The following is a 19464-nucleotide window of genomic DNA, read 5'->3' on the forward strand; positions in this document are numbered from 1 at the left end:
CTTAGACAAAGTTGCTGCTGGGCACTACTGCTGGGGGACTTGCGATATCTTTTGTTAGCGGCCTATAGGCCTAACTCTGTGGAATTCTCTATTTTTCAAAGGTTAATCGCGCTTCGCTCAAAATACCCTAATGACCCTCTACTATTGTTGGGGGATGTAAATTTGGTCATGGATCCCGACTTAGATAAATCCTCGTGCCCGCAGACACCTTTGGGTCCAAAGGATCTTTTGCTCCAAAATTTCTGTTCAACACTTGACCTAGTAGACCCCTGGTGGCTTCTTCATCCTGAGGTAAGAGACTATACCCATTTGTCTCAAGCCCATGGATCCTGGTCGTGTATCGACTATGTCCTTCTATCTTCTTCCTTGTTTTCTCAAGTCACTGCAGCCCGAGATATTTGTTTGGATGCCAGTTATGCCCGTTCCAACTCCTGGCACTTCCCCGCGTATTTGAGTCAGGACCCTGAGTTCCAAAAATTTTTGTTGGAACAGTGGGAGGACTTTGTCCAGCACAATGCGCAGCACCAGAATGACCCACTTCTGTTCTGGGAGACTGTCAAATCTATTTTACGGGGTCATGTTTTCGCTTTTATTTCTGCTAGACTTCGGAGGATAAATAAAGCCATAGTCACATTGGAAAGGGAATTGCAGGTGGCTAAGCAGGCGCATGTGGCTCACCCATTGGTTGCCACATGGGAACAGTATTACCTGCGCAGGCAGCGTTAAACTCTTTGCTTCACTCTCGTAATCAACAGTGGTCTACCTTTCGTAAGTATCACTTTCAGCGTTATGGGAATAAACCGGGAAAATTGATTGCTAAACTGGTGGATGCCCATGTGGGTAGGCAGCCTATTTTGGTCATGTGTATTCCTGGGGGGGGGGGGGGGGTGGTCTCCCGAACAGACGATATAGCTAAGATTTTGCATGATCATTTCGCTTCTCAATACGAGGATACACCTGCCTCCCCGGTGGATCTGGTCAATGATTATCTGGCCTCCTTGGGGGGATGCCGCGCTTGCAAGAGGCCGACATCTGTCATTTGAATGGACCTTGGCAGGCAGTGGAGCGTCAGAGGGCGATTAAAGCAAGTAAAGCTGGCACTGCTCCCAGCCTGGATGGGTTTTCAGGGGAATTTTACCATATTCTAGAGATTCAAATTTGTGGTCTCTTGCTTGCTTATTATAATACCGTTGTGCATAAGGGTGCTTTTCCACGTTTTGCTAACCATGCCTCCATAGCTTTAATACCAAAACCTGGCAAATCGACTGATTCCTTGGGGTTGTATCTTCCCATCTCTTTGATCAATGTGGACCTTAAACTTCTCTCGCCCATTCTTGCAGTCAGACTGCTTCTTTATATCCCCAACTTGATCCACAGGGATCAGGTGGGTTTTGTCCTGGGGCGACAGTCGGTGTTAAATGTTCACAAGATCTTGTTGGCCCTTGCTTATACTCAGTCTGCTGATATTTCGACCTTGTTTGTCGTGGTCTTATTTATTTCACACGCTGGAGCACATTGGTATCTCGGGGTTTTATCTGGCTGCGATACGCGCTCTTTATGCCAATCCGATGGCCGCTCTTTTGGTTAATGGGGTACTTTCAGACACATTTTCTATTAGACGTGGTACATGTCAGTGCTGCCTTCTCTCCCCCTTGCTTTTTATTCTTACCTTGGAACCGTTGTGCACTCTGTGGCATTCTGACACGGTCAGTGGGTTGAGTATGGTGGGTCAGGAACTTAAAAACTTTGGCTTTTGCTGACGATTTAATGCTTATTCTTATGAATCCGGCCCATTCTCTAGCAGTGGCATTAGATCTCATTGCTGAATATGGGTTCTATTTGGGGCTCTATTAATTTGGACAAATCAGTTGCCATGCCTTCTCATCCAGTCCTCCATCATCAATGGGGGAAACTTTTCCTTTGCAGTGGGCCCCAGCAGCCTTTAAATATCTAGGTGTGCTCATTTCTTCTGATCTTGCTACTTTATATTCCTTAAATGTGGAGCCGTTGTTGCGTTCTTTGACAGCTAAACTGCATCTGTGGCATGCCTTTCTCTTGTCCTTAATGGGAAGAGTCGCATTACTTAATATGATCGTGATCCTTACTTGGCTCTATGTTTTCCAAGTGCCACCTCTTCCGGGAGACTGTACCATGCATCTATCACATTTTCTGTAAAAAAGTATTTCCTCTTAACTTCATCCTATGCCCTCTTATTGCAGAGTTTCCTTTCAAATGAAAGACCAGACTCATGCACATTTACATTATGTAGGCATTTAAACATCTCTATCATATCTCCCCTTTCCCGCTTTTCCTCCGAAGTATACAGATTGAGAAGCCACTTCAACAGGCTTTTTCAATATAAAGTCCACAAGCACTACTCCTCCATCGCTAGCATGGGCTGTGCGCCTAGTAACCTGCGTCACAGCGGAATCTACCACAGGTCCTTCAAAAAAGTGCTGAAAAACAGGAGCCAGCTGATAAAGCTTAGACATAGCTTTAGAGAGCTAGAAGGAGCTTCTGGAGTATTCCACTGTCCCGTAACCAGACCAAGAAGCTGTGGATGGGATGGAAAAAAAGGACAGCACATTAAAACAGTCCATGGTCAAACACTGTGATGTGGAAGGTAGAGATTCCAATTTGAGCTCTTTCAGAACATCAGCAATAAAATGATGGAAAAAAATATTCTTAAACATTCTGCAGAAAGAGGAGTCTTTACCCAAATCTGGACTCTCAGGGCGAGCATGCTGACTTGTCAAGGCATGGGCTGCAGCAGGATCCAAAATAGAAACAATGTCAGGAGACAGAAGAAGCATTAAATCCATATGGCAACTAATGCAGTTGAGCTCTGTCATAGCCGGACGAGTGGGCTCCTGAATAGAGATCTCTGTCACTGGCGCAACCGGCTTAGAAGAAACCAAAGTGCCCGTCAGCTGCATCAAACAAGCTGGGTCTGAAGCCAATAAAGTCCGGGTAAAATTCATACTTCTGTGGCCCTGCTGAGGCACCCGCACTACACCAAACGAGTCCACCGACTTGGAAAGCAGGTGTTTGACACCAGACTCCAGAACGGCCTCTGGGTAATACTTTTCTGAAACCACAGACCCAGACCGACTCCCCAGCCCTGGAGGAGGCGAAGTCCGACGATCCTGACCCTTCCCCCAGCACACTGCAGCATGCAGTACATTGTCACTGATCTGGCACCAATCTGGCACAATCAATGCACACATTTGACAGATTAGGGGTTGAGGATTCTATCCCAATTTTTAACAAAATTTTGGGGTTTTGGGGCAAACATAAAACTTTGGAAAAAAAAGATCAATAAAAATACAAGAGGGCCACCACCAGCGAATTCACTCCAAAAACAGCAAAAATAAAGAAATTCCAAAAATAAATAAATAGAATTTTGGGTTTGGGGAGGTGGGAGATCTAAACTCTACCCTTAGAAACTCTATAAAAATGAGTTCTACCACATTCCACGGACCACCTCCGAAGCTCCCATAAGAAATAATGGAGATATATTCACAGTCTTTGCAGTGCCTGCCTGTCAGCTCTGTTGAAACTGAAGCTGAATGGAGGAAAGGATTTTTCTGTCTCAGAAACTGCTCCAAATGACCAAACTTGAAGTTCTTTGGACTGCCAGTCAGTCCGGCTCTGACTGTAACCCTCTGCTCCATGAAATCACTCCATGTGACTGAGAGTGGGAAACCAAGCCTGTGCCCTTAAACCTGGAGAAACATTTACTCAGGATGCATACAGCTTGCGCTTAAACCCTTGATAAGGTCAGAGGGCAAGCAAGCTACCAGGGCAAAGGACCCTGAATCCAAGAAGGGTAGCACACAGCAGGCTGGCTCCACAGGTCCAACAAAGTTTCTTTGTGAAGCAGCAGTCCGGCTCCATGGGACTGCGCTAATTCCTCCGACAGAGGACCACTGCAAAAGGATCTCACGGCACTGAAGCCACCAAAAAAGATGAACTGTAAGCGAAAAAAATAAACGAAAAAGATGCAGAGCAGCGCAGAAGACTTCTGCACAGACTGCTTGCAGAAATCGAAACTGTAGGAGGCTCTAATTCTCTCTCTAAGGTAGGAGGAGCACATGCTCAGAAAAGTGTTTGGATTTCTGCAACTCCTGGATTGCGGGAAGGGATTTAACACCTAGCATACTGAATCCGGAAGGGACGGAACAGAAAGCTCATTATATAAGGGGGGAACCTTATAATTGAGAAAAAGGTGTATATTGAGGGAAGTGAAATCCCAAATTTTGTCTTCTAGCACTTGCACAGATACAAAATAAATAAAAGTACTTTCATTCACCATTACTCTTAGAATTTTTTTTTTCGCATTTTTTGGATGCAACTTGGGTGCAAAATCCCAACAATGTTACAAAAGACTTCCATATATTTAATGTTTGAAAGTTAATCAGCTAATTTAATTCTTCCCACCTGCATTAATATAATAGTGCTTAAAAGTATGACAGTGTTTTTCAAGCAGAAGGCCCAAAGGCACTTCTCCTCCTCATCCTACCTGCTACCTCTTCTCCAGCACACAGGAATGATTAATGTTTTTCTTCTCACCTCAAAGAAGTTGTCATAATGTTCCTGCACCTCCACGTCACTGACATGGCCTAGGACAGAGGGGGCAAAGACAAATACAGATAAAGCTCAACCCATGACAAAAATTCCATCTCTCCACTGCAAAAATACAATACATCAGCATCACAAGATTCACTTCTTGTATCAAGAAAACCCAATTTCGCATACTGTGACATGTGCAATGTGGGAAAGAGGATTGGGATGCCTCACCATTACTAATTTCAGCCAAAAAGTAGCAGTAAGGAACAGAAGCCTTCTCAGTTAGAATATTGGAATATCACAGCACGCTTCCTCCCTGTAATCTCCCTCTCACAAGCAACACTGGGTTAAGAGGGATGATCCTTCAAATACTTACTGTGAGAACCATCTGCAGTATGCGCTGTGTTTTGAGGATTCTGGTACAGATTCAGCAATACAATGGTCTAAAAGAAAAGAAATATTGGTGAGGGAATGATCAGGAAACAGGAACAAAAGCATGCCACAAATTAAAGATGTCCCAGTCAGTAACTCGGGGATAAGCAGTGGCTTTTCCCAGGTCTACCTTAATAATGGTCTGTGGATTTTACTACCAGTAATTTTTTTCAAATTTAAGATTATGTACTTACGCTGGTAAGCTCTTTTCCAGTAGATAGGCGAGACATTCTAGATCATAGGGTTATTTCTCTTTACCTGCATGGGCTGCAGAAGAGAATTATAAGTTTTTCACTCCGCCTCTAGGGTACATCACAGGCTAGCTTAGCTCCTTCCATCAGTCTGAAACCCAAGCATAGAGAGGCACCTGCAATGACAGGCTAGCTTAACTCCTTCCATCAGTCTGAAACCCAAGCATAGAGAGGCACCTGCAATGACAGGCTAAACAAGTGTTCTGCTCAAAACAAATAAACAGTACTATTAAACAGTACTATTAAACGTCAACATAGGCTTCAAAGAAGCTCAGGAACTACTCACATAACATGGAGAACATATTCACAAAACTCTCCCTAGCCCCTAAGAGCTGACCGGTCTCCACAAAACAGATAGGAGAAGCATAGGGAGACAAGACATCTGACCTGAACTCTGAAATATGCAAGCAGGCACAGCAAGGACAGGGCGGGTGTCTAGAATATCTCATCTATCTACTGGAAAAGAGCTTACCAGGGGTAAGTACATAATCTCCTTTTCCAGTGCAATAGGTGAGACATTCTAGACCAGGGGTATCCAACCAGCTGCTGTAAGAAGGTAATTTAGATTCGCGGTTAAGGGTAGGGAGGTTTGTCGGACCGGGGCTGTTGTTGGTCGGTCGGGGAAGCGCCACAAAAGTAAGGGGACCTGGCCGGCTGTGCTGCACCGGGGCGGAACTCCCCCCTCCCTTGGTAGCCACTCGAGCCGCGAGGCTACTCTCCTTCTCCTTACCTGCCCTGCAGCACAGAGCCGAACGGAAGTCTTCCCGATGTCGGGAAGACTTCCGTTCGGCTCTGTGCTGCAAGCAGAGCAGGTAGGGAGAAAAGCCGCATGACTTAGTACATCCAGCCCCGCAGGAACCCCGCGACCCTCAGAGGCGTCCCCACGGGATCACCGCGACCCTAGGTGGCGTCCCCACGGGATCCCCGCGACCCGAAGGGGGAACCCGCGGGATGCCCGCGAGATTCCCGTCGTCCCCATTCCCGTGCAGCTCTCTAGTCACAACACTCAGGCGCAAATCATGCCAAACCCACAAACACATCAAGAGCCGTGCACCACAGTCTTTGAGGCCAGTCTGGAGCCACTAGAAGGATGTGGCTTGGATGACTCTCAAGCCACCGAAGGACCTCAGCCCAGGCAGAAAAACATAATAAAGAACGTCTAGAGGCCACAGCTGTACTCGAGCTCCTCACTTCTGGGCTCAAATATGTGGCTGAAGCATGGCGATCTTTTTTTTTTTTTTTCAGACCATGGTCATCAAGTTGATGCGGGGCTGCCCAAAGCATCTGAGGTGACAGGGTCTACTCTCTGGTGTCTAGAGTCTGACAAAGTCCACTTGAATATAATCCACTCCGGCCACATGCGCAACCGTTCAGTGTCGGGAGATGACGTTCCATTTAAAGCAGGGGTGTCCAACCTGCGGCCCCGTGAAGTATTTTGTGCAGCCCCAGTCAAGGGCGATGCAGTGTTTTCCTCTGCTGCCCCTGGGTGTTTACCGTCTTGCCAGCTCCCTCCTCTGTCTTGTTGTAGCGTTTGCATGTTTGTGCGGCCCCAGAAACATTTATTTTGGCCAATGTGGCCCAGGGAAGCCAAAAAGTTGGACATCCCTGATCTAAAGGAAAAGAAGGCGGGATTCCGCCAGTCCCTCCAGAGACCTCAGCAAGTCTTTAAGGGCAAGACGAATGACCCGGAGCACCAGCTGAATGATGGACCACTTCCTCTGTAATGGAGTCCAGTTGTCCTGATGGAGACGACAGGGGCAGCAAGCCCTACCAGCCCTGAAGGCTGGCATCCATGGTTACCACCATCCAAGAGGCACTGTGCAATGGAACGCCCTGGCAGAGCAACTGAGAGCAAAGCCTCCAAAGTCTATGGCAGCTTCATGGCTAAGCGAGAGCCAGGCCTGCTAAAGAGGACACATGTGCTCCTTCATCCAAGGAACCACATCTGGCGGGCCACCATGTTGTTGTGGGTTTTTTTAAGAACTCCAAAATCTGCGAACACAGCTTCTATCTCCGAGCCTCGGGCAGGTATACAGGATCTGCTGCCATATCGAACAGCACCCCCCCCCACACACACACCCCCCCCCCCGGAAATTCAGTGAAAGTGTGAGCTACAGATAGCTTTTGCTGAAGTTAAAAGTTGATAATCCAGCCCAGGTCCTCCAGAACACAAAATACCTATTCCACCATAGCGCACCCCACTTCCAATGAGGGCGCTCTGAGCAACCAGTCGTCCTCCAGATATGAGTGAATTTGCAACCTCATCCTCCTCCAATGAGCCACCACAACCCCCAGAACAGTGGTGAAGGTTCGGGCACTGTCGTCAGACAACACGGCAGAGCCGAAAACTGATAATGCTGATCCTGCACATGAAACCTTAGAAAGTAGCGGTGAGCTGGAAAAAATGGGAATCTGTAAATATGTCTCCGTAAAATCTAGGGAGGCCAGAAACTCCCCTGAAGCCACTGCTGCAAAGACCGATTTCTAATCTAATCTACTATTTGTGTGCCACACTAACCTAAATAGGCTCTAGGCGACTTGAGCAGAAGAAGGGGGGGAGGGTGGAGAAAAAAGGGGTGGAGGGGTAGAGGAGCCTAATCAAACTAAGAGAGCTTGTGCGAGGGTGCTCTTGTAGATTTCCCAGTCTCCATCCAAAACCGAGTAAGCTTGAGAGCTACCTGCAGTTATTTTAGATCCAGAGGAGGTCTCCAATCTACATATGATCAAGTATAGTGTATCTGCCTGAGCCTGAAAGGGCGCTTGGCACCGGCTCTATCGTTCGAATATCCAGGAAGCGCTGAACAGTAGCCTGGACAATGCGTGCTGCATCCGGTCTTCTGGTAGGAGAAGCCACAAACCAATCTAACAAGGGTTGAGCAATTCCAGTGTGTAGCCTGACCGAAGAAATGCCAAGACCCACTGGTCTGGCGCAATGTGCATTCAAGCTTGCAGACACTCCAAGATCCAACCCCCCTATCCGTAGAGGGGTCCTCAGTTCCCTGGTGTCATTTTTTGGGGGGGCAGGTCAGGCAGAGGCAGGCTGAGAGCACCTGTATTCGCAAACCGACCCCTGGAACCCTAAAAGGATCTCCTCGACAAGGAAGGAGAATGTAGTTTGTAGGCACAAAAAAATCCTTTGGGAGCACCAAAAAGAGGGGCGCTATACCATCTGGTAGTGCCTGCAGACGACAATCCATCATCGAAGTCATGAAGGGCATCCAGCCAATTGCCCAATAGCAACTGCCCCTTGAAAGGCAGCTGGGCTAGAATTTCCATGGAGGACATATCACCAGCCTACTGCTGAACCCAAAGCATTCAGCGGGCTGACATAGAATTCGCTGTCCCTAAAGCCAGCCCTCTCAAAAGGTCACAGAACCATCTGTCATGAAGTCCATCCCAGCCATCACAAGCTGAGGAGGTGGTTCTACCGCCTCAGTCTCTAGCATACATAACAAGCTAGGCAGGTGCGGCACAAAGGACATCGCCACAGCAGCTTTAACTCCTAAATTAGCTGTCAAAAACTGTCACTAGGCAGTGATGTGCTTCGGGTCACCCGAGCACCCCGGGAATCACTTAGGGCCGCCCCAACAGCTGCTGTCACTCCTGCACCAGGAGATAGCGCTAGCATTCCGGTAAAGCCAATCCGGAGAATCAAACTTTTCCATAACTATGAGATTGATATCTGGATACCACAGAAAGGACTCAGACTGTCTATCCTGTGCCCCTTCTCTTCTCATTTGTACATGATTAATTTCAGCTCTGCCACTTCTCCATTTTTCTCTCTCTGTCAACACCCCGTCCCCTATGCTCTGGCAACTCTCTCTTCTCCTTTCTTTCCTTCGCACCCCACAGTCTGGTATCTTCCCTTCCCTGATTCTCTGGCATCTCACTTCTTTCCTTTTCTTCCATCTCTCCCTCCCCCTCCATGCTCTGACATCTTCTCCTTCCTTTTCCCCTTCCTTTTCCCTTGGTCTGGCATACTTTCCTCCTTCCCTCCAATCCCTGGCATCTCGTTTCATTCCCTCCCTCATCTTCTTTCTCCCTCCAGTTGGGTGCAGCAAGTCTCTCCCCCTCTGCTCCCTTTCCTCCTTCTGTCACCCAAGGCCTGGCGTCATGAACTTCTTCAGGCAGCAACATTCACAATTCGCTGCTGTTGCCAGCTTCGGGCCTTCTTATCTGTCGGGTCCTGCCTTCATAGAAACAGAAGTAGGCAGGACCCGACAGAGAAGAAGACCCGAAGCTGGCAACAGCAGTGAATTATAAATGCTGTTGCTAGCCGAAGAAGTTCATGACACCAGGCCGAGCACCCGGGGCAGACTGCTACTCTCCCCCCCCACGACCCTCCTATCTCTCCCTCCCTCCCATCATAAGACTCTAAACAGCACTGCTCTACTCTAAGCAGGCTGCTTCAGGGCTTTCTCCTGCCGTGATTCCCTCTGGCACGTCACTGATGAGGGAAGGAGGGAGAGATAGGAGGGTCGGATCGGGTTTGGGGGGCGCCTGGGATGATGATGAGGCTGCTGCTGCTGCCAGCGAATCCAGCAAGGGTGAGGCCCCAAAGCACAGCACTGGCGGGCCCCCCCTGACCATTTCAGGCCCTAGGCCTGTGCCTACTGGGCCTATCCTTTAATCCGGCCCTGCTTCCCCCCCCATATGCCCTGACATCTCTCTCTTCCACTCCATGGTATGGTATCTCCTTTTCCTCCCTCCCATGGTCTTTGCATCTCTTTCCTCCTTTTCCTGATCTTCCTTCTCCCTCTTCCCCTCTCTCTCCCCAATTGGGTGCAGCAGCATTTCTCTTCCCCTCCCCCCATTGGGTACAGCAGTATCATCAGCATTTCTCTTTCCTCCCCCCAATTTGGTATAGCAGAAGCAGCATTTCTCTTCACCCTCCCCCCCTAATTGGGTGCAGCAGCATGATTCTTCCCCCTCCCCATATTGGGTACAGCAGCAGCATCATCAGCATTTCTCTTAACCCCCCCCCCCCAATTGGGTACAACAGAAGCACCAGCATTTCTCTTCCCCCTCCCCCTCTAATTGGGTACAGCAGCATTTCTCCTCCCATTCACCCCCCCCTACCCCCGTCTCACACACCCGGCAGATTCGCTACAGACAAAGGCAAGTTGCAAGTTTCCCTTTGTCGCTGACCTATCTCCCAAAGGTCAGCAACAGAGGGAAGCTTACAACTTACTGCTCTTGCTTACTTCGGGCTTTTCTTGTTGCCGGGTCCTGCCTTCGCGGAAGCAGAAAGTAGGCAGGACCTGGCAGCGAGAAAGGCCTGAAGTAAGCAAGAGTAAGTAAGCTTCCCTCCGTGGCTGGCCTATCTCCCGCATGCTCCGGGGCTCTAATGGTCCATGCCGGCTTCTCTTCCCTACCCCCTACCCCCGACGTAACTTCCGGTTTCAGAGGGAAGCCGGGTTCGAATCGCTTGCTGGGTTTTGTTTTGTTTAAAATCCGGCGGGAGTCTTTCGGCGGCTCTTCAGGCTGCGCGTTAAGCAGTGGTGGCAGCAGGATTCGGCAGATGACAGCCGGGCGGTAATCTAAATTTGCTAGTTCTCAGTTTTGGCCATGACTTCTAGTTCCCCCATTTTATTCCTTAGGCTCCTTGTATTAGTATATATGCAATTTAAGTCTTGGTAATTTTTTGTCTTTGTTTCCATTCCCTGTGCTTCGATCTTTATTTTCTTCTCCTGTGTTACAATCCTCTTATCCTCCTCCTCTGGCTCAATCCGCTCCTGTGTTTTACCCGTTGTTTCTTCCCAGCATTTTTCAATTGTAGTATCTTCACGGGATATCTTTTCCCGAATCGTCGACACTTGGTCGACTGTCAGCTTTCCTCTTCTTCTTAATTTAAAGCCTGTTCTATTCCTCTCTTGACGTTGTTTGCCAGAAGTCTAGTTCCCACCGCGCTCAGGTGGCAGAAAGGAAGAACAATGCACAAGGAAATCCCTGTCTCCGATATCCAGAGGAACGGTTCACTGTAATAAAGAGCCTGGAGTTTGGAGATATGCCTCGCTGATGTAACAGCAACTAGAAAGACGGTCTTGAGTGACAAGTCCAAGAGGGAAGCATCCAGAAGGGGCTCAAAGGGAGGCTTGGATAGACTAGACAGCACCAGGCTGAGGTCCCACGAAGGGAACGGCAGATTAATCAGTGAGCTAATGCAAAGAGCCCCTTTCAAAAATCTAGCAACATCAGGGTGAGATGCCAAAAACAAATGCCTAACTCGGGCTCAAAAACAAGAGAGCCCAGCCACTTAGACCCAAAGGGATGTCACAGTGAGGCCTTGATTGAGACCAGTCTGAAAAGTGACCACCAAAAGTGGAGCGGAATACGGTGTAAACAGATACAGCAGTCAACTTCTTAGACATGAAAAGAGTGTGAAGGACCACATCAGAACAGTCTCCATGGTCTAAAGTTGGTTGCGTGCTCAGAAGTCATACTGTAAGAGCAAAGCAACCCGGGTCCTTCATGCACACTGGACCTTGTGTGAGGTCAGGATAGGCGCTCAACCAAAGGCCACAATGTTAGCAAAGACACATCAGATCTGCATACCAAGGTCTGCCGGGATGGCCCACGATCCACAGAATGACTCAGTCTATCATGAGCCAGGGAGAAAAAACATACAGGAGGATTCCCAAGGCCATGGGTGCACTAGAGCGTTGAGACCCTTGCTTCTCAGCTCAATGTGCAATGGTGGCTAAAAAAGCAAATAGAATGTTAGGAATTATCAAGAAAGGAATGGAAAACAGATGAAAATGCCCTTGTATTTGCTCTATGGTATGGCCACACCTCGAATACTGTATGCGATTCTCGTCGCCGTATCTCAAAAAAAGATATAGTAGAATTACAAAAGGTACAGAGTAGGGCAATGAAAATGATAAAAAGAATGGGACCACTTCCCTGTGAGGAAAGGCTAAAGCAGCTAGGGCTCTTCAGCTTGGAGAAGAGATGGCTCAGGGATTATAGAATAGAAGTCTATAAAATACTGAGTGGAGTGGAAAGGGTAGATGTGAATCTCTTGTTTACTTTTTCCAAAAACATGAGGACTAGGGGGCATGCGATGAAGCTACTAAGTAGTAGATTTAAAACAAACTGGAGAAAATATTTCTTCACATGTGTAATTAAACTCTGGAATTCATTGCTGGAGAATGTGGTGAAGTCAGTTAGATTAGCAGGGTTTAAAAAAGGTTTGGATAATTTTCTAAAAGAGAAGTCCATAGGCCATTATTGAGATGGTTTGGGAAAATCCATTGCTTATTCCAAGGATAAGAAGCATAAAATCTGTTCTACTACTTGGGAACTTGCTTGGTATTTAGGACCCGGGTTGGCCACTATTGGAAAACAGGATACTGGTCTGATGGACCTTTGGTCTGTCCTAGTATGGCAATTCTTATGTTCTTAACCCCAAGTGTCGCCTTGCCAGGTGCAGACATCTGACCCAGAGTCTGTGTCTTCTCCCTGGCAGAGCTGCCCCAGGATCACTCGGGCCCTCTCCAGCACCAAAAAGCCTCAAACTCAGATTTTTAAAAAACCCACAAAAAAACAGAAAAGAATAAAAGAATATCAGAACAGAATCACACCTTCTCAATTCACTTGCAAAAGGAAAAAAAACTGAAGGGGGCTCTAGGCACTGGAGGCGGAGTTGAAGAATGTTAATTTCATCCTTCTGCAATTAAACTCACAAGTATGGAAATATCATCTACTTTCAGGACTCACATGTCCTTAGCACCAGAAAAAGTCTTTTACCAACTTCTCTAAATCTTCACCAAAAAGTAAGCTTCCTTTAAAAGGTAACTTAACTAACGTTTAGCCTTAGATGCAATATCTGCTTATCAATTCTGGAGCCACTGACAACAGCGAGCCATAACCATTTTTATGGCCAAGGTCCTAATTAAGTCATACAGAATGTCTGCCAAATAGGAAGTTCCCAAATCCAATAAAGGTTGAAGATAGAACAACCCCAGGCGAGGTGTGTATCGAATTCTGTACCAGCTACCCAGTGCAAACGAAACAAGCAGACCTACATAACCTCCACACATTGCTGCCTGTAAGCATATAGCAGACTTTGAAGGCTTGCTTCAACAAATACAGTAAAACCTTGGATTGCAAAGTAACTTGGTATGCAATTTTAACTTGATATACAAGCAAGGTATTGCAATGCAAGTACATACAGTATGCACACATCACAACTGAGTTGATGGTTCTTCTCTCTCTCTCTGACACTGCAGGAGTGTAGTGACTGTTCTAAACTAAACTAAACTAAACCTTAAGTTTGTATACCGCATCATCTCCATAAAGATAGAGCTCGACACGGTTTACAGATAATTCAATAAATGAGGGAAGGACATAATAAGAAATAAGAGGTTATGAAGAGGATAGCTAGCTTTACATTTTAAATAGATAGCTTTACGTTTTGGAGAAGAGCCAGGTTTTAAACAAGCAAGGTCTTGCAATACAGTATTTTGTATTAAAGTTTTTGGGTTGTGGAGTTTCCATTATTTCTTATGGGGAAATTCACTTTGATACAAGTGTTTTGGATTACAAGCATGTTTTCGGAATGAATTATGCTCGAAAACCAAAGTTTACTGTATTCCATTCTATGATTCCGAAGTTGAGCTGCACAAAGATCACATCTATTTCTGAGGAAGAACTGGTATTATGCAGCACAGCTCTCTCTTTTACTTTGCCAGTTGCAGCTGGTTTGCCCAGGGCAGGTAAAGAGAACCCTTTTTGGTGGAGCCTTTTTCAAGCTCTTTTCAGTTTCTGAGTCAAGTAGAAATGTTTTGTCTCAGCTGTTTCTTGTCTCACTTGCTTTTTCAACCCTGGAGATGTCAGCTATGTCTTTTGCTTTTAGACTTTGTTCAGTCTTTCTCCTGGAGTTCATTCTTTTGTTACATTAAGCTTTCACTAAGGGGAAAGGGATGCTCTCCCCTACCATGGGGGATTACTACAGCTATGGGATTTTTTATTGTGGCCCTGCAAAATATACAAGGTTAGATTTAGATCAGGCTTTGGAGAACTTCAGGACAGTAATCTCTGGTGAGGGATATCTTCAGGATGTATCTGTAGAAAAGCTTTTAGAAAATCTGGAAGAAGAGTTTGTCTGAGAGTAAGGAAGGTCTTTTAGTAGTCCACATTTTTCCTAAGGAAGAATTATCAATCTTAATTATGTCTGCTTTGTCTACTCAAATGATTTTGGTAAAAAAATGTATTTTAGATCACTGGCTGTTTTTATCCCCTCCATGATTTTGGTATTGGAGGAATAAGCTTCATTCATTGATGTTATGGGAGCCCCAATTGGCCAGTCATTTTTATAGGAAGCATAAAGAATTCTTGGCGATTTGGTCGCCATGCCATCTTATCCTATCCCCCACAACACAGAGTCAAATCTTAAGCTTAGAAAGATAAGCATTCTATATTAGTTCTATGAACTCCTGAGAGAGAAGGGGGGGGAAGGGAGTTTCAGTAGGGAATGTTTTACTATATTTGAATTGGGGTTCTAAGACAACAGACTTCAATTCTTATTACATTGGACTGTTGTCTATTGTTTGCTATTGAAACTGCAAAAATTTCAATAAACATATTTTAGAAAAAAAAAAGATTTTAGCAGAGCACCATTCCATCCCTTCCTCCTCTCAGAACCCCTTGATAGTAAGGGTCATCTAAAGCTTTCATTATACTGCCGAATGGGAAATTTCTGATGCATATTTTAGCGTGAATTGATTTTTGTCTTGACTTTATCCAGTAGAATCTCAACCTGCAGATAATTCAAGCTACCTCGAGTCGATGCAGTGGTTTCAGCTATGATTTTTTTTTAAAAAAAAGGACTATCATATATACTTGAATATAAACCAAGATTTTTGAGCTAAACAATGGCCCAAAAATAGGGGTCTTGGTTTATATTCAGGTCAAAGCCCACCCACCTACCCTCCAGAGACTGCCGTTAGACCTGGTGGTCCAGTAGTGGGCTGGAACAAAAGGAATCTCTCCCGCCTCCTGTCCTGGCTGACTCTTAACAACTTTCACCTCCCTCTTGCCTGCCTGATTAATAAAAAGTGTACCTTTAAAATTCCTGGTGGTCCAACGGTGAAGTGGGGCAGGAGAAATCCTACTCTTGCCCCATGCAGAACTGCTATCTGAATTGCTGCCGCGACTTCTCATGGCAATCTCGTGAGAACTCACAGCAGCCATTCAGATAGCGGCTCTGCACGGGGCAGGAGCAGTATGCTTTTTACTAATTGGAGAGGCGGGAGGGAGGTGAGAGTTGTTAAGAGTTGGGCAGGATAGGAGGTGGGCAGGATCACTCCTATCCCGGCCCACCAGGAATTTTATAGGTACAATACACATTTTACTAATCGGGAAGACAGGTGAGAGTTGTTAAGAGTCAGTCGGGACTGGAGGTGGGAGAGATCCCGCCTGTCCTGGCCAACCAGGGCTTAAGGCAGGCCCAGTGGAAGCCTTCAAGGCATTGGGAGAGGGGACAGCGTGTAGATACTGGCAGGGGATGGAGGTGGACTGAGTACAGAGTCGGGCAGGATACTTGAATATAAACTCTCTAGTTTATATTCAAGTCAACCTTTTTTTTGGGGGGCGTACCTCGGTTTATATTTGAGTATATATAGTAAACTGGTGGTTAACCTAGCTACTGTGTTAATCCATTTAACCAGTATGTATGATCCTTAGTCAACCACATACTGCCAATTCAATAATTGTTACCTTCACTTTATTGGCCAAGAAAAGCAATAAGAAGAGATGTCAACCTCATGGCATTATGAACACACAAGTGCAAGAAGTGAGGCAAATAGTAAGAAGCTTTCCAATCAGCAACTATTGTTTATTGCTATATTGGCCACCCTCAAATCTTCTGACACTATACACAATTTTAATAATAGGTTACAGGTTACTAATAGTAGATATGCAATTTATTTTGCGTTCTTTCAGTATTCTGTAGTATATATAATCTAGTCCAGGTGATTTGTTGCTCTTTCACATGTTGGTTTGGCCTATTAAGTCTTCCAGATTCACAAAGATTTATTTCAGTTTCTTTGAATCATCACCTGTAAATACCATTTGTCATAGGTATCTCACATCTTTCTCAGTAAAAACTGAAGCAAATAATTTATCCCTTCCTTTACAAAGCCACACTAGCATTTTTAGCGTCGGCTGCAGTGGTAACAGCTTGGATGCTTACTATGAGCGTCGGAGCTGTTACTGCAGCGACTGGCGCTAAAAACACTAGCACGGCTTTACAAAGGAGGGGGTTAGTCACTGCTATAGCCTTGATGAAGGTGAAGTTCAGAACAAAAAACATCAATGTTAAAAATAGACCCTTTTGGCCCAAACTATAACAAATACCATTCAACATCACAGAAGGTAGGGGCGAAGCACAGTTAAGCCTATAAAAATGTACAAGACAAGACAAGATTGAAACCCTCTCTTAAAAAGGGATACACCGGTAGAACACTATGTAATAAGAAGACATGTAAAAGTAATTTCCCTCTTATTCCACCAGAATTGATTCTTCATCAGCAAGAGTTATGGGCTCAGGGCAAAGTATATGATTAAAAGCTGCAATGTACCTGGCTGAAAGTTGGTTTATTGTGAAGTCGGGAGCATCTATCTCCATGGCGGCAAGCACCAATCTTAAAATAAAATGAGCAGTTAACTCTGAAAAATAAAAACAGTACATAAATCAAAGCAATACATTCTGTCACTATTCTAACATTTTCCCCACTGCTCTTATTTCCCTCAATCACATAAATCACACTAGCCTTTGAGAGCCTCTTTCAGCCTATGCACCTCCCAGTACAATATCATCACTACCCCCTCCCCCCTTTCAAAGGGACCTTTTTACTCACTACCATGCCTGACTGAATGAATATAATTCTTTTTTTCCTTCCACCTCTCACACATCCCGATTTCCCATACTCCTCCCCTCCATCCCCGCAGGTTATATTCCCTTCCTGAAAAGTTGCAGATTCTCATTTCCATTGCTTCCCACGTTTCCCGCCTATCCCCACAAAAACAACAAAATATATATAACTAGACTAGATAAACACCTATACCATCCTCCAAATACTTATTTACGTTGTCTTTATATACAGATAGTTATGGCATTCCCCGAGTGCCGTCTCCCTTTTTCCACATCTGTAACTGCGCCTGCATATGTGCATAAGCGTATATATAAAGACGACTGCAAACAATACTAAGATAGAACAAACACCAGGAAATAGATCATATACTTGTGGAAAATAAGAATCTATATAAGCCATCTCTTGGTGTGTGCATCTATTTGTATACATTTACATATATATTTGCTTTTCTTTCAGGAGTCTTACTTGTCTTTCTCAGTGCCGAAAATCGAAGCCAGATACTCCGCCATTTTCCTTCCCTCGCAGCAGCAGCTATACTACAGAGCATGCGCTTCCGACGCCCACGCGTCATTGGCGGCGCACGCTCTATCCTACGTCATTTCCGTCCAACGCCTAAATGATCGCGGAGCATCCTGGAAGATGCATTTCTTTGTTTCTAGTATATTATGCTGATTGGTGGATTTATGCGATGTTCCAGAACTCATAGTATTTCTAGGTAGTAGTTTCTTCTTTGTCATGGAAAAACATCAGTTCTTCACGTTAGGAATTTGAAGACAAGGCCGTTTGGAACCAGGAAAAAATTAAGCGGTAAACTACAATTCCTAGAGTGCTCCGAAAGGTTTGTCCCCCCCCCCCCTTCTCTGACAGTTTTTCCGGGACCACCCCTGCACGTATGCCTTTACGTTGGCTGTATGTGCGCTCTGAGGCGGGATTCCTGGGAAGAGGAAGCTGGTTGAGAACGTGTGTGATCATCTTTGTTTTATTGGGGGAGGGGTGTAATGAAAACAGTTTGGATAGTATGTACACAGATGAGTTAAATAAAGGAACCGTATACTAAGGTAAGTGTGATAAAAGCTTATATTGTTGGCTTTATTCCTGTATAATTTAGTGGGGTGTATTTAAGTAAAGGGGTAAGAGGGATAGAGTATGAGTTTTTGTCATAGTAATAAGAAATTTTGTTATGGGCTGCTTATGTAGCTAGGAAAGCAAAGATGCAAAAGGAAGAAAAAAAATTGCTGACATGGTAAAATGGGGAGACAAAACATTTTTTAGATATATTAATGATAGGAAGAAATGCAAAAGTGGCATTGGGAGACTCCAAAGGTGAAGGGGTAAATATGTTCACCTTCCAAAGGTGAAGGGGTAAATATGTTCACCTTCCAAAGGTGAAGGGGTAAATATGTTCACCTGAAGCGCTAGCAGCGGGACCGCAGAAAATAAACGTGACCCTGATCGATTTTCAGAGGGTGTGTTCATGAGGAGCTAGTTAAAATAAAGATAGATAAAACAATGGGGCCGAATGGTGTACATACGAGGGTGGCTCCCTGACTGACCTGTTCAATGAGTCTCTAGAGTTGGGAGCGGCACTGGAGGTCTGGAGAAGGACGGATGTGGTCCCTCTCCACAAAAGTGGAAGTAAGGAAGAACTAGGGAATTACAGGCCGGTAAGTCTGACTTATGTGGTAAGCAAATTAATGGAAATGCTTTTAAAACAGAGAATGGTCAAGTTTCTGGAATCCTGTGGATTACAGGACCGGAGGCAACACGGATTCACTAGAGGTAGGTCTTGTCAGACAAATCTGATCAATTTCTTTGACTGGGTGACCAGCAAATTGGATAGAGCAGTGTTCTTCAACCTTTTTACACCGGTGGACCGGCAGAAAAAAAAGAATTATTTTGTAGACCGGCAAACTACTAGGACTAAAATTTAAAAGCCCCATCTCCGCGAGCTCGGTCCCCACAAATCATCTGATCCCATCCACACAAGCCTCAGTTATGATTTTATATTGAATGTATTTTATTAAAGTATAAAAAGAAACAATATTCTGTACAATTGTCATTTTATAAATACAAATAATTCAGAGCAAGGATCAACAAAACCCCTGTCTCCCCTCACCCACCCCACCCCTCCCCCCCCTCTACTATCAATAAAACTGAACAAGCCAAATTATTACAGAATGCTACACAGAAATATCATGCTAACAGAATACTGCAGTCACACCTGACAGGAATAGTTTTAGGGGAGTGCAACAAGGACAACTGCCCCCTGGTCAGAGAGCGCCCTAAGCCAGCTGGAAGCTAAAGAAGCACTTCCTGGGTTTTGCAGTCCCCAGTTA

The 19464-nt window shown here is 45.4% G+C and overlaps 2 protein-coding genes across 7 annotated transcripts in view; one reads left to right on the forward strand and one right to left on the reverse strand.

The window, feature by feature from the left end:
* Window positions 1–17749, reverse strand: part of U2AF1L4 (U2 small nuclear RNA auxiliary factor 1 like 4) — a 49617-nt gene extending 31868 nt beyond the window's left edge. For 2 of the 3 annotated variants that reach the window (XM_033914522.1, XM_033914520.1), the window contains exons 1-4: window positions 17594–17749; window positions 16835–16922; window positions 4946–5012; window positions 4573–4628 (exon numbers count right to left, since the gene is read on the reverse strand). In XM_033914522.1, coding sequence (XP_033770413.1) covers window positions 4573–4628; window positions 4946–5012; window positions 16835–16922; window positions 17594–17637 — 255 coding nt within the window. In that variant the 5' untranslated portion in view covers window positions 17638–17749. The remainder of the gene's footprint in view (window positions 1–4572; window positions 4629–4945; window positions 5013–16834; window positions 16923–17593) is intronic. The other variant, XM_033914521.1, reaches the window with a different exon arrangement.
* PSENEN (presenilin enhancer, gamma-secretase subunit) overlaps window positions 17702–19464 on the forward strand; it is a 36274-nt gene continuing 34511 nt past the window's right edge. The window contains exon 1 of one of the 4 annotated variants that reach the window (XM_033914526.1): window positions 17702–17843. The gene's annotated coding sequence lies outside the window, so the exon portion shown is untranslated. Of the gene's footprint in view, window positions 17967–18028; window positions 18187–19464 lie in introns of those variants that run through there. The other 3 variants (XM_033914525.1, XM_033914524.1, XM_033914523.1) reach the window with 3 other exon arrangements.

The sequence above is a fragment of the Geotrypetes seraphini genome, chromosome 11, assembly GCF_902459505.1.
Source record: "Geotrypetes seraphini chromosome 11, aGeoSer1.1, whole genome shotgun sequence".
Taxonomy (NCBI): Eukaryota; Metazoa; Chordata; class Amphibia; order Gymnophiona; family Dermophiidae; genus Geotrypetes; species Geotrypetes seraphini.